The sequence below is a fragment of the Ceratotherium simum genome, chromosome 25, assembly GCF_057802395.1.
Source record: "Ceratotherium simum simum isolate JZ-2026a chromosome 25, ASM5780239v1, whole genome shotgun sequence".
Classification (NCBI taxonomy): Eukaryota; Metazoa; Chordata; class Mammalia; order Perissodactyla; family Rhinocerotidae; genus Ceratotherium; species Ceratotherium simum.
In genome coordinates this window covers 39,465,833-39,480,699 of record NC_141924.1, presented here as the reverse complement: position 1 = coordinate 39,480,699, position 14,867 = coordinate 39,465,833, and the positions used below count along the sequence as shown (strand labels likewise).

The following is a 14,867-nucleotide window of genomic DNA, read 5'->3' as shown; positions in this document are numbered from 1 at the left end:
AAGACTTTGTCACAATAAGAAATATGAAGAGACCCATCTGGTAGTTTGATGAAAAGGCTGTTTAATAATAATATCCAGTAATAATGCTGGGTTTTTTTGAAAGATGAAGTCTTGCTTTTGCCAATGCTACATTTATTAATTCTCTCTTTTACCCTCATTACTACTAGGAAAGGTAAGTAGGACAGGTGTCATTACATCAGTTTTGCAGATGTAAGGACACCAAAAAATCCAATGACTTGTCAATACCAGCCGATGATGGTATCCAACTGCCTCTGGAATTAGAATATTCAATGGGGAACTTTTATTATCTCTTGAAGATAAATACAGAACAGAGGAAATGACTTAGTCTGAGAGTTTAAATCTATACGCAGGCAAAATCGTAAGATAGGAAGGAGACTACTACCTGCCTAAAAGGAAAGGAATTTACATTAACGGTTAATAATAATTAATAGTTAAAAGTAATTAACAGTTATTGGGTTTTTAAAAAGTATCCGCCATAGTGGCAGATACTTTCACATACTTTTTCTTAGTTAATCTTTAGATCAGCCCTGTGAGAAAGGTATTGTTATTTCTGCTTTACAGATGATAAAATAGTCTTAAAGAGTAAATGATCATATTATGGTTAGAATATCCTTAAACTCCTCAGAAACTATAAGAATTTGAAATGTAATGTCTTATTTAAAATGTTGAAAATCTCAATTGACAATAAATAAAAAGTTTTCTAATTTCCATTAAAAGTAACAATAGAAAGACAGAATACGGCTTCTAAAGTTATCAGATACCAGATCCTAGTCAAGTGGTTGAAGGATATATAAAGAAAATTTTAATATAGAAAAAATAATAATACTATACTAAAATAGTGAAAAAGTACAATACATTTCATTTCTTAGTGAATAGCCATAGAAGTTATCAAAGACCCTTAGCACATCACCAGATTTCAGAACTGAGGGACAACATTGAGATTCCCAGCATACCTGAAATAAAATCAAACCATTTTAGTATCACCTATAGGAATTTGCCCCATCTGGTTCCCAACCCACTCTTCAGCTCATCTTACCCAACCCTCCATGGCCCAGTCACTCTGCTCTCCTTTCAGCCACTCCTGCACGGCAAGTCATGGACTGTCTTACCCGGGTCTCCCCTCAAAGAGGCCATCCCTAACACTATTAAAAGTAGCTCATCTTGTTCTTTTACATGGCTCCTTGCCGCCTTCTCTTTTCCCCCTTTAACACTTGTCATAGTGTCTAACTATGAGGCAGTGTGATATCCTGAAGTATAAATATCTGTTCTTTGAGTATTTCCCCTCCCCCTCTGCCCCCTACAGTCCACACCTAGGGAGCAAAAATGACTCAAAAATAGCTGAAAGCCTATGGCTGTAAGGCAGAAAGAGATCGTTGCATTTTTTCATCATCCAAAGACTGGATAGGATTGGGGTTGGGGGAAGGAGGAAGCAGAGGCTGAGGGGCTTCACCGATGTGTAGGCAGAAGGAAAAGGAGAAAAGCACCCAGAGTGGCAGAGGGGAGGAACTTGCATTATCAGAACCAGAAGTAGAGTAGAAAATACTCAGCACGTGCTCTCCTGAGAGTGGAAAACCAACGTGCCCACGGCCTGTGGACAACTGGTCCCCTTCCATAGTCTGGACACCTGTAAGCCCTCTGGATTTACGATATTAACACACTGTAGAAGGCTGGAAAATGGCCCTCAAAGACATCAGGTCTTATTTCCTGGAACCCATAAATGTTGCCTGATATGAAAAAAGGGTCTTTGCCGATGTGATTAAATTAAGGGTCTTGAGATGAGGAGATTATCCTGCATTATCTAAATGCCCTAAATGCAATCAGAAATGTCCTTATAAGAGGGAAGTAGTGGAAGATTTGACACAGAAGAGAGGGAGGTATAATGTTACTATGGAGACAGATTCGAGGGAGGAGGCCACAAGTCATGGAATGCTGGCAGCCACCAAAAGCTGGAGGAAGCAAGACAAGGATTCTCTCCCAGAGCCTCTGGAGGGAGCCCAGCCCAGCTCGCACCTTGGTTTGGGGTCATTCAAACTTATTTCAGACTTCTGGCCTCCAGAACTGTGAGTGAATAAACTTCTATCATTTGTATATCTACCAAGTATGTGGTAATTTGTTATAGAAGCCACAGGAAACTAACACACACATGGAGTGAAAACCTCATTACTCTGACCAATGTGGAACTGAACTGAATCATTGGGGGAATTTCCTCTAGGCTGGGATAAGTGGTGGTTATATCACTAGCTATGTACACATTTATCTATATGTATCTATTTATGATTATCATCATCATTTTCTTACTCTTTACCAGGCAGAAAGTTCCACGAAGGTTACAATCTTTTCTGTTTTGTTCACCATCTATAGCCAGGGCTTAGCTCAGCAGCTGTCACACAGTAATTGCTCTACAAGTAATTGTTGAATGAAAAACATTGCTAAAATAATAATAGCACAAAATGAGAAAAACACCAACAACAAATGGAAAAAATAACTATGAAAAAGACTGCACCAGCAACTAAATTGAATAGTCGAATATCCATTACCAGCAATCTAAATAGAGATTTAGGTCAGTCAGACCCCATGCATAGGAATGCTTTCTAGCATTTAGAAGCTTGTACTTTAACACTGACCAAATGTGGGTGTGTTCTGGCATTGATCCATTTTCAGTCAATTTTTTCAGCACAATCTCAGGGTATGCTCAAAGATCAAGTATGTCTATAATGTCTGAGAGCTAATATACCTGGCGCCCATTCCTGCAAGCTGAAGTCACAGGGTGGGAATGGAGCAGTTCTGGCCTGTAAGCTGTTGTTACCTGTTCTATTGGGATGCACAGTAGTTCCCTGTTCTGCTTTTTAAATGAAAAGCTCTCTTATCATGAGCCAACTCAGAATGAAGTGGACTAGAACGTCACCTGTTCAATGTTGCAAAAGATACTGGATTGTGCTGCCTTGTTTGTGCCATTCCAAAGGTGACTGGGATAAAACAACATAATTGTATTTCTCTTGGCTCCTTCACAATTATGAGTGAGGCGTCACATGATGTTATTCAGAGAACAAAGATTTTCAGCACTGCACTGAAATTCCAGCTTGCACTTTTATTTAACTGTAACCCAAACAGTCTCCCACTCAGCAGCTGAGAAAGGTAAAGAACTCCTAGGCAGAGAGAGGATGTGAGGATGTGAGGAGGATGACTCTACTTGAGGCCTCTGAGCCCAGAACTGAGTTGGGGATCCTCACGCCGGCCTCCAGGGACCTGAAGGCTGAGGCTCTGCCTCCCCTCTCTTTACGTCTGCATCAGCTCCCCTCTAACAGCCAGGTGGCCCTCGAAAGGGAGCGCGGACCAGGGCTGGAACCGGCTGCTCAGGCCACCCTGTCCTCTGCAGCGTCTGTGTCTGGCACAAAGTGGAGCGACGGGTTAGGCAGGCATGGAACCAAATACACTCAAACCAAGTCGGCACCGCGCCCCACCCCTCGCCCTCTGGTATTCTGAGCCATTTCAATTCAAGTAAACTCCTCCTTTTTCAAACCACTATTCTCTTTAGGAGTGGTTCTTAACTTTTTAAAGGTCAAAGCCCTTCATGAGAAACGGAAAATTGATAGACCCTCTCCCACCAAAAATGAGCTCATGCAAACTCATGAAGGTTAAGAGAGCTTGATCTTTTCTACACCATACATGAAAAATCCTAATTTGTTAAAGGCTAAGATACTTATTTACCCTTAAACTGTGATGAATAAGGCCAGACTGCCTGAGTTACAATCTCCAGGCCTGTCATTCAGGAGCTATAGGACCTTGGGCAGTGCTCTCTTCCTCAGTTTCCTCATTTGTAAACGGGAGTGATATAACAGCACCCACCACTATAGACCACTATGAGGAAATGATCAATTCATTATGGAAAGTGCTCATCATCATGCCCAGAGTTCAACAAATATACAGGGAGCTTCAGCTATGTACAGGGACTGTTCCAAGACTGAAGATAAGGAAGTGAACGAAAAATACCGCTGTCAATGAGGCACACATTTTAATGTGGAGCTTAAATTTTCATAAAAATCTTACCATGTATTTTGTAGTAATTTAAAAAATCTTTTTATTTGTGTTTTCTCTTTGTTCAGAAAACAGATAAATAAGACTTTAATATAGATTTCTCCTCTGGGATGCTGTAGCTTCATAGAGCTCAAATCTAGAGTTCTAATTTTTGTTTCATTCTCATTCTACACCTGACAGCCTTTCTGCATAAATAATTTGGGCTGTGAGTACTCACCCTTAACTTGGCATAGATATTTATAAAGCGGGAAAAAAGCCAGATTCCAGGAAAACAAATTATTCTGTTCCATCTCTAAACTTTTACTCAGACATCTGTCATGCTTAAAAATCAATTAGCACCGTGCATACACTGTATGGACAGCTTTATTTAGGATTAACCACAGAGCTGGGCAAATTTAACTGCAATTTTCCCACCAACCATGCTCTAAAACAACGCTTGGATTTCAGAAGCCGATGAGGCCTCTTTTCACTGAGACATATTTTTAAAGTTTTCCTGCTTTTCTTTTATCTTTTTGTCCTCTGCCTTTCTGCTCCTCACCTGCCCTCTCTCCCAACAGTACCAGTAGGATATCATATTTCGGGTTGATTCTTTTGGACTTTCTCCCTTTTTGGAAAAAATTTATTAGGGAATAATTATAGATTCACAAGAAGCAGACAAGAAATGCACAGGGAGGTCCCTCTATTGAGCTTCCTCCCATATTAATATCTTGTAAAACTATTGGATAATATTAAAACCAGGAAATATTTGCACAATCTACAGAGCTTATTCAGATTTCACTGGGATTGACTTTTTAAATAACCAATTATGACAGTTGGTAAGCATCAGTTATGATCACAAGGGCTGAAATTCACTTCATGTATGTGTGTTCGGGTGTGGGTCTGTGTGTGCAGCTGTGTGTGTGTGTGTGTGTGTGTGAAAGAGAGATAGAGAATGAGAGAGAGAGAACAAACTCTGGCCCTACCCATTTCATGAGACTGTTTTAAGGAATAAATGGGAGAATCTCATGTAAATACTGTTCATAAACTGTAAAGTACTAAATAAATAAAAAGTATTCTACTGTAGTAGATTTCTAATCTGTTCAGGAAAAAGGTCTCATTAGTAGTGTACACACAGAGGCGGAGTAGGTCGGTGGAGCCCACTTACCTGTATAAGGAGGGGTGTGTGCTTGTGCGTGTGTGTGTGTGTGTGTGTGTGTGTGTAGGGATATATAGTAGTCTTAGCAAAATCCCATTGGAAGACACAGAATCACAGAGTTAGAAGAGGCCTTGGGGCCAACTGTTCTCGCCCTCTACCCACTACACATACAGGCATACTTCATTTTATGGCCCTTCGAAGATAGTGCGTCTTTTACAAATTGAAGGTTTGTGGCAAACCTGTGTCAAGCAAGTCTATGGCATCGTTTTTCCAACAGCATTTGCTCACTTCATGTCTCTGTGTCATATTTTGGTAATTCTTGCAATATTTCAAACTTTTTCATCATTATTGTATTTGTTATGGCAATCTGTGATCAGTGATCTGTGATGTTACTATTGTAATTGTTTTGGGGCACCACAAACTGCACCCATATAAGACGGCGAACTTAAATGTTGTGTATGTTCTGACTGCTTGACCAATCGGCCATTCCCCCGTCTCTCTCCCTCTCCTTGGGCCTCCCTATTCCCTGAGACACAACAACATTGAAATTAGGCCAATTAATAACCCTACAATGTCCTCTAAGTGTTCAGTTGAAAGAAAGAGTCGCACATCTCCCATTTTAAATCAAATCTAGAAATGATTAAGCTTAGTGAGGAAGGCATCTCGAAAGCTGAGATAGGCTGAAAGCTAGGCCTCTTGTGCCAAACAGTTGGCCAAACTATGAATGCAAAGGAAAAGTTCTTGAAGGAAATTAAAAGTGTTACTCCAGTGAACACACAAATGCTAAGAAATGAAACAGCCTTATTGCTGACGTGGAGAAATATGAAACAACTTTATATTGGAAGAAGATGCCATCTAGACTTTCATAGCTAGAGAGGAGAAGTCAATGCCTGGCTTCTAACCTTCAAGTGACCGGCTGATTCTCTTGTTAGGGGCTAATGTAGTCGTTGACTTTCAGTTTAAGCCAATGCTCATTTATCATTCCGAAAATCCTAGGACTCTCAAGGATTATGTTAAATCTACTCTGCCTGTGCTCTATAAATGGAACAACAAAGCCTGATAGCACATCTGTTTGCAACATGGTTTACTGAATATTTTAGGCCCAATGCTGATACCTACTGCTCGGAAAAAAAGATTCCCTTCAAAATATTACTGCTCATTGACAAGGCAACTGGTCACCCAAGAGTTTTGATGGAGATGTACAATGAGATGAATGTTGTTTTCATGCCTGCCAAGACAACATCCATTCTGTGGCCCATGGATTAAGGAGTAATTTGGACTTTCAAGACTTATTATTTAAAAAACACATTTCACAGGGCTATAGCTGCCATAGATAGTGATTTCTCTGATGGGTCTGTGCAAAGTAAATTGAAAACCTTCTGGAAAGGATTCACTATTCTAGATGCCGTTAAGAACATTTGTGATTCATGGAAAGAAGTCAAAAGATCCACATTAACAGGATTTTGGAAGAAATTGATTCCAACCCTCATGGATAACTTTAAGGAGCTCAGGACTTTAGTAGAGGAAGTAACTGCAGACGTGGTGGAAATAGCAAGAGAACTAGAATTAGAAGTGGAGCCTGAAGATGTGACTGAATCGCTGCAATATCATTATAAAACTTTAACAAATGGGGAGTTGCTTCTTAAAGATGAGCAAAGAGAGTGGTTTCTTGAGATGGAATCTATTCTTTGTGAAGATTGTTGAAATGACAACAGAGGATTAGAATATTACTTGAACTCAGTTGATAAAGCAGTGCAGGATTTCAGAAGATTGACTCCAATTTTGAAAGAAGTTCTACTGGGGGTAAAATGCTACCAAACAGCTACAGAGAAATTGTTCATGAAAGGAAGAGTCAACTGATTCTGCAAACTTCATTGTTGTCTTATTTTAAGAAATTGCCACAGCCACGCCAGCCTTCAGCAACCACCACTCTGATCAGTCAGCAGCCATCAACATTGAAGCAAGACCCTCCACCAGAAAAAGATTATGACTTGCTAAAGGCTCATGCTAAATGGTTAGCATTTTTTAGCAATGAAGTATTTTTAAATTAAGGTATGTACACTATTATTTTAGACATAATGCTATTGCACACCTAATAGACTACATTATAGTTTAAACATAATTTTTATTTTTATTTTTTTGCTGAGGAAGACTGGCCCTGAGCTAACATCTGTGCCAATCTTCCTCTGTTTTGTATGTGGGTCACTGCCACAGCATGGCTGACGAGTGGTGTAGGTCTGCGCCCAGGATCCAAACCCACGAACCCAGGCCACCGAAGTGGAGTGCGCCGAACTTTAACCACTATGCCACAGGGCTGGCCCCTAAACATAACTTTTATATGCACTGGGAAACCAAAAAATTCATGTGACTTGCTTTATTGCAATATTTGCTTTATTGTGGTGGTCTGGAACCAAACCTGCAATATCTCTGAGGTATGCCTGTACTTGAAATACTCCTGTCAGGTGGTCTTCTAATCTCTGGTAAAAGCTTCAAATGATGGGCATATACGGTCTTATGATTCATTCTTTCCCTATTTATAGAGCTCTAAGTGTTTAAAATCTCTTTAATATAATAGGCTGAAACATGCCTTTCCTGCGACTTTTACCCACTGGTCTTTGTTCTCCCATTTGGCGCCTCACGCAATGGAGGATGACTGAAGACAGCCATCATTCCCCTAAATGTTCTCTGCTCTGTCCTAAACAACTCAAGTCCTTCCTTAACGTGTTGATTGTATACAAGACTGCTCATCTCTGGATGACTTTATTCTTCACAAGGATGGAACCAGGATGGGAGCACAATGGGGTATGAGCTAAATAGCACATTTAACAAAGGGCTGGACCAATCTTCTTTTCCGTCCATGTCTGTAAGTGATATTTGTATTAACGGCCTCTACAATCTCATTAACATATTTTTTTTCCCAACTTGCCTCATATTCCTCTTGAAATCAACTGAAATCCACAGGCTTTTTTTTTTCAGGTTTTGATATTTAGCCATTCCTCCCTGATTTTGCATATAGGTAGCTAGTTTTCTGGACACAGGAGCAGGACTTCCAAGTAGATTCTTATTAAATTAGGCCTATTGTACCATTCTATAGAGAATTTTTATATCAGGACTTATCACAAAATGTGTTTACTGTCCCTGCTGGCTCCACACTGGCTGCAACCTTATAAACAGTCCTTTAGTCCTTTCTCAAAATGGCTGATGAAACACTGGTCATAAAAAGGTGAAAAGGAGATCATTCGAAAACTATAAATTCTAACTGTAACATTTTGACCTCCTGTTAATGTTAAATTTTAATTGAGCATTCAGCTCTAAGTTTTTACTGAGGGTTGATATAAGAAGTAGCCACACACAAAAGACCTCTGTATTTTCTATGAAATTGTATTGGGTGATTCAATGTCTCCTTTGTAAAAGTCCCATGGGAAATTTCTCTTGGAGATCAGGGATAGAAAAAAAAAATTCTCTCCCAGTGATAGCTGGGCTGGTAGGAGTTTTCACTTCTAAGATGCTAAAAGAAAAAAATCACTTGCTCAATTGCTGTGTCTTTTCTTTATTTCTATTTATTGATTTTCTCCCATTCCATCTCACTTTATTACCTAACATGCCATGCTAACAGTTCTATATTAACATATTTTATTTTTTAACTATCCTTTCTAAAAGCAAGCAGGGTAGAAACAAACAAACAAACACACAATCAAGACATCTTTTCAGATGTCTTTTCAGGTGTTTAAAGGTCCGTGGAAAAATATCTTTACTTTTTAAATAGGACACTAGGAAATTTTCCCCAGAGTACTTGTGCTGAATCAGTTAAGGTTTGCTTCAGCCCTCCAAATCACTTCCCTCCAAAATTTGTTCTCAGTTTAGAATGGCATGTTCTGGAAATCTTCCATATTAATTTCCCCAAACGGTATGTACTTTATTTTTAAGTGTAAATTTGATCATTTGCTAATCTTTTCTCTTTTTTGGCCCTTCCATTTCAGAGTAATGATTTTCATTAAATACTGCTATATGTGCCTGGAATTATTTATACTGAAAAGACTTCTGGATTCGGTGTTAGAAGCCTAAGCTTCTTACTTTGAACTAACTACTTTGTAAACTCTGTGACCTACTAGGTCATAGAGTTTCTCATTTACAGAAGGAAAACTACCTTTTGATGAACGTCTGATGAATGTTATGCACGGTTAAAATGTATATAACTTATGTTTAAACAGGTAGTTTATAATATCTAGTTTGATAATACAGATATGCAACATTTTATACTCCAACTTTAGGAGCTTCAGTCAGTCCAGAGTGGTCAGCAAGCGTCATATCAGAAAGGCAACACTCTAGAGGCTGGCCACTAGCAAAGCATTTGTTATACCTATTTCAATGAACAAATAATGCTTTGCTTATTAGCAAAAAAAGTCAGAAATGGATTTTCATTTTTGAAATTAGTGACTCATTATCTATCATGATAAATGGAACTTAATTGGTAAAATTAAAGGTTTTAAATATATGTGGAATAATAAAGTCTTTTGGAGACATTCCCCACTTTTGCATGAAGAGGATACAAAAATCTTAAGGAGGCCCAAAGCCTGCACCATAAGATTACTCGCCTAAGTTTGATCACTAAACCGTCATATTTCCAACTGTTAGATTAATAGGATTTCTGGTTGTCTGATGCTGAATATAAGAATAAGAAAATTCTGGCTCAGAAATGTTGTTTCTTCTGCCTCAAGTGAACCTTTTTTCCAAGGTAGTGATAGGAACATCTGAATAGACAGAGACCTAGGATTTCATCAAAATTATGGAAGAAGTTGTATGAATCTATTAATGCCTTTTTGCTAATAAGTATTTGCCTATATGTGTAGCAGAATTTACTTTAAGACTTACTTTTAACATAAGTGGCATTAGCAATCTTGTAGGGGGATTGCTACCCCTCTTCAACCTTCTTCAGTAACCACACTTACCTATCAAAGATGTGTGTGACCAAATTATGACAGGACAGTTCTCAACAGACATTTTGCCTCATTTTAATCTTCATCAGAGCCCTTCAAACTACTCCCCTCATTCAGATTAGGAAATTCAGGTTTAGGGTATATTAATCCATTATCATATGGATATTGAGTGGTAGAGCCTGACGTATCTGATTCCATTATTCCAATACATGCGGCCTCCTAGATAAAGTCACATGGTCATTGCAAGGAAGGGATGAGTGATTACGATATGCCTACAGCTGTGTTCCCTGCAAATGTATGGGTTAAACAAAGGCTCTTTAGCTCTGTTGACAGACAGTTAAAAGTCAACCACCTATTAAATTGGATTTCATATATATTTATTGTTGTTTTATATAATTATAATTACTATTAATATATTTTTGGTTCTCTTTTTGTACTTTTCATGTTTTAAAATCAATACTTTCTTTTGATCTACCTAATTATTCAGAGAAATTGTAAATTCATACACGGAGGCACAGATTAGTTTGTGACATAATTGCATGACCTAGCTCTAGAGCCCTCTACTAGAAAGTTCGACTCTGAAATTACCACTTGAAACATGCTTTGGAAAAGTCATAGTTATCTAAAGGTCAATAAAAAGCTCATCTCAAAGCATCGTTACACAGAAAAAAGTAAATGAAATAATAATTTTAGAATTGGAATGCTAAAGTGATACAAAATATTCACAGATTGATGATTTTGGTGTACATCAGAGATCAGCAGAGTTGAATGAATAGATTTGGGTTCTATAAAACTACTAGTCAGGCAAAAAATAAAAAAAGAAATAAACAAAATGCAAGATATAATTACAGAAGAATTTACTCAACAGTGACCAATAAAATGACACATTCCAAATGCATTTTATTTTGGATTTTGTGTTCTAAGCAGAAATCAGTATGGCCACAAATAACTCAAATGTAGTTTATTTATTAAAACCTTAAATTCCTAGGAAAAAGATCTTAGGTTAATAGAAAAGTAAGCATTGATATGTTCTTATTTATACTTCTGAAATTTATGGTTTTAGGTTAATTATTTTTGATATAAGTAGAAGTAGTGGGGAGAAAATTATTCATTTCACATGAAGCTATTTCTTTAGCAAGTCATTATTACATGCGGAGCAAATAGCAGCCAAAGGATATGAGGTGCAAAAAAATGTGTCTTCATACTTTTACTTCAAAATGTTACATATTTTAATTTACTTTAACTTCATGTGGAAACTAAAATATATATGATAGATAGCTAATATAATCAAACTTTTTTGGGGGAGAGACTAATATATTTTTATCATTCTATAGCTGTACAACTGGCTTAAAGTATTATCTGTGCATTAGCCTTTTCCATGCATGTTATTATTATATATATTAAAATTATCCTTCCTCTTCAATTAAAATGAAAAAAACATAGAGTGAGGAGTTTTATCTTTATTTTTAAAAGGTGTATATTTGCTTATAGTAACTTTGAATAAAAAGTGCCTTAAAACTATTATGTTCTTCTAAATATTAATTCAATCAGAGTATTATATGGGGGAAATTCTACTAGTTGGGATAATTTCTTGTGATGATTTTTCAACTAGTTCATACCCATCACATGTGAACAAGGCAAAATGAGACATAAAAACTATAAAAGTACCGCTTTTGTGGGTTTAATATCCATCAATGCTTAGGAAGCTGTTTGGACATAAAATGATGATTTGTTCTAGGATTTCAACATTGACTACATAGCAGCAGGGGGAAAAATGTGCTTAGGGAGAAACCTCTGGTAATTTTATGAACATACCACTCCGTTCACTGACAGCAGCTGGTCTCCTCTCTTGAGGCCTCCGTGTCTTTCGGCCACCCCTCCAGGAATGATGCGAGAGATATAAATAGGGGAATTTTGCTCCTTTCCTCCCATCACGTTAAAACCAAGGCCTTCATCAGTCTTTGGCAGTTCGACTACCCGAGGGTGGGAGTGGCCTTCACTAGCTGCAAAAGCTGCAACTGTTGCCTGAAAAAAAAGATGGTCATTTGGTAATAAAATGAGGGACATACAGCTAATCACGTGCTTTGCAGTGGGTGGATCAGGCACCTCCTCCTATTTTTATAGCATTCTCCTGTGAAAGAAAGAACACACAAGGGAGGGGCTCTCTTCATTTAGATGTCATCTATGATTCCTTTCTTTGGTAAAGCCCAGCCCAACTATTTCCAGCTTTCTAGACCTTATCCATTACGATAAGAATTTCCCTTCTTCATAAGAATCTTTCCCATTTACCTCGGTTAGATGCAATTCCTCCTATTCTTGGACTCCAGATAGGTGTGATCCATATACGACCTCATATGGTATAGATACTATAATTATTATGTATATATATGTTGGCTGTTAGCACCTGAAGGGCAGAGATTGTGGTTTACACTTCTTTGTATGACAACACAGTCTTACCTATTGCCTGCACATAAATGTTCATAAGTATTTGTTCAATACACTGAGGAGCACTTACATGTATATACATGGTGAAGATATCTATAATTTTGCTATTGCCAGACCACTGGCTTAGCAAATTTAGTTTTTTTTTTTAATTGAAGATGCCCAAAAGAAAATAAGAGCTAGGGGCCAGCCTGGTGGCATAGCGGTTAAGTTCTTGCCTTCCACTTCAGCAGCGTGAGGTTCGCCAGTTTGGATCCTGGGCATGGACCTACTCACTGCTCATCAAGTGATGCTGAGGCAATGTCCCACATAGAAGAACTAGGAGGATCTACAACTAGGATACACGACTATCTACTGGGGCTTTGGGGAGAGAAAAGAAAAAAGTGGAACATTGGCAACAGATTTTAGCACAGAGCCAATCTTCCTCAAAAAACGAAAAAAGAAAAAAAAGAAGAGCTAAAATAAAATAATAGTTTTAAACAAATTATTATTATTTTGTATCAATATTCAATTGATCAATAATCAATAATATTATTATTAAAGGTCCTCTTAACAGGCACAAGTTTTTTCCCCTACATTTACATTAATATTTCACCTACTATAGCAATGTACGCAAAATGAGCAGTCTATGGTTTTATACCTAGATGTACAAAATATAATTTCATATGGAAATAATTTTATTTTAAAATTCATATATGAATTTTTAAAAATAAGTTAAAGGAAACAACTTACCATTAGTTCCCACCCCTTATGGAAATAAAACAACGGCATTTAAGTATTTCCTATCAAGAAAAGATTCTCTGCCTGCTTCTTATTTTCCATCTCCATTAACCTGCCTTAACCACAGTTGATTAGATGCCTACTATAAAATGATTTACTCAACACTGTGAAAATATTGATTCCCAACGACTGTACATTCTTTTCCACACACAGCATTATCACATCAATTTAGCATTATGCTACCGTCTGCATTTAGTGAAAGATAGTAAATGATATGGAAATAATGGCTTGTTTTTAGCTACATGCATTTTGCTCATGCAAACCTTGTCGTCATGCATAGATTTTAATGGCTGACATGGATGCAATGCAGACAGCCCAGAAACAACCAGAAAATATTGTGCTATTGCAACATTATGCTGCTATCCTGCTGTTCTACATGAATAAGAAATGAGAATGGTAAAACACTACGTAATTCACTTTCCCCTTAATTAAACCATGTAGGGATCATTTTTCTGCGTGTGTTCCACTTCAGTACAAGCAAAGCATGATGTAATGATAATAATACCCTCTTTTTGCCTGGGTTAAAAAAAAACTTACAAATCTACAATATTCAGTTACAGAATGAAAACTAAAAAGTCAGGAGAGAAACCAAACAAGAGGTGATGTAACACAAAAGAATTAAATGGAAAATTGTGATTATTTTCACCAGTTCTTATTTTTTATATATTACTAGAAGGAGAAAATCTTTTAAAAAGCAAGTGTGTATCTATTATAAGATTTCTGTATTTGTAAGTAATTTCATCAGTGATTTGAGATTAAAACTATTGGTCTAATGGTCTCTTTTCCAGATAATTTCATGATCCTATTGCTGTAACATTTCCACTAGTAGGGTCTCTGCAAACTCTGGCTTTGAGTTTTTAAAGAGCAAATGTCATCATTACCACAAAAGGTGACAGGCCTTCCGTTTAGGTCAACATCACATTCTTTCAGCAAGCTACCCACTGCTCAGCGGAACACCTGGAAGAATACCACATCAGTGGTGTCAGGCGAGTTCTCTTCATGTCTGACTTCAGTCAAATCTTTAGCCTTGTGCAAATAAATCTCCATGCACTGAATAGGGTACAGGTTCTTTCAGATCAGAGGAATGTGTCAGAAAACCAAGTAGTATTTCATACAGTGAGCCAGTGGATTTGCTTGTGCCAAATGGACATTTAGTGAGTTTAATGAAATCATTCTCCTTTCTTAAGCTACAGAAGCAGCAGAAACGTTCAATTTTCCATTAGGATTTTTACCTGGGAAGTAGTACTGGTTCTAGACTCTGGGCTGCCACTGATGTCTAAATTCTCTTACAGTGTACACACGAGAATACCTGAAACACACACGCGCACAATCAATTACTAGATCACTGGGGTTAAGTATATTTTTAAAGTTACTCAAGCCTTACCTTTGCTGTGGCCCTGGCACGGAATTCGGGACAGCCATTAACAGTTATCGTTTCATGCATATACTGATACACCTAAAATGTTCACATAAAAAAAAAGAATGTGTAAGAAGATGAAGAATATCAATTCTTTCAT

At 37.6% G+C, this 14,867-nt stretch overlaps 1 protein-coding gene across 1 annotated transcript in view; it reads right to left on the bottom strand.

Moving 5' to 3' along the window:
• LIN7A (lin-7 cell polarity scaffold A) overlaps positions 1–14,867 on the bottom strand; it is a 130,393-nt gene that overhangs the window by 33,140 nt on the left and 82,386 nt on the right. Inside the window, exons 3-4 of the mRNA XM_004417906.3 lie at positions 14,735–14,806; positions 11,944–12,153 (exon numbers count right to left, since the gene is read on the bottom strand). Coding sequence (XP_004417963.1) covers positions 11,944–12,153; positions 14,735–14,806 — 282 coding nt within the window. The remainder of the gene's footprint in view (positions 1–11,943; positions 12,154–14,734; positions 14,807–14,867) is intronic.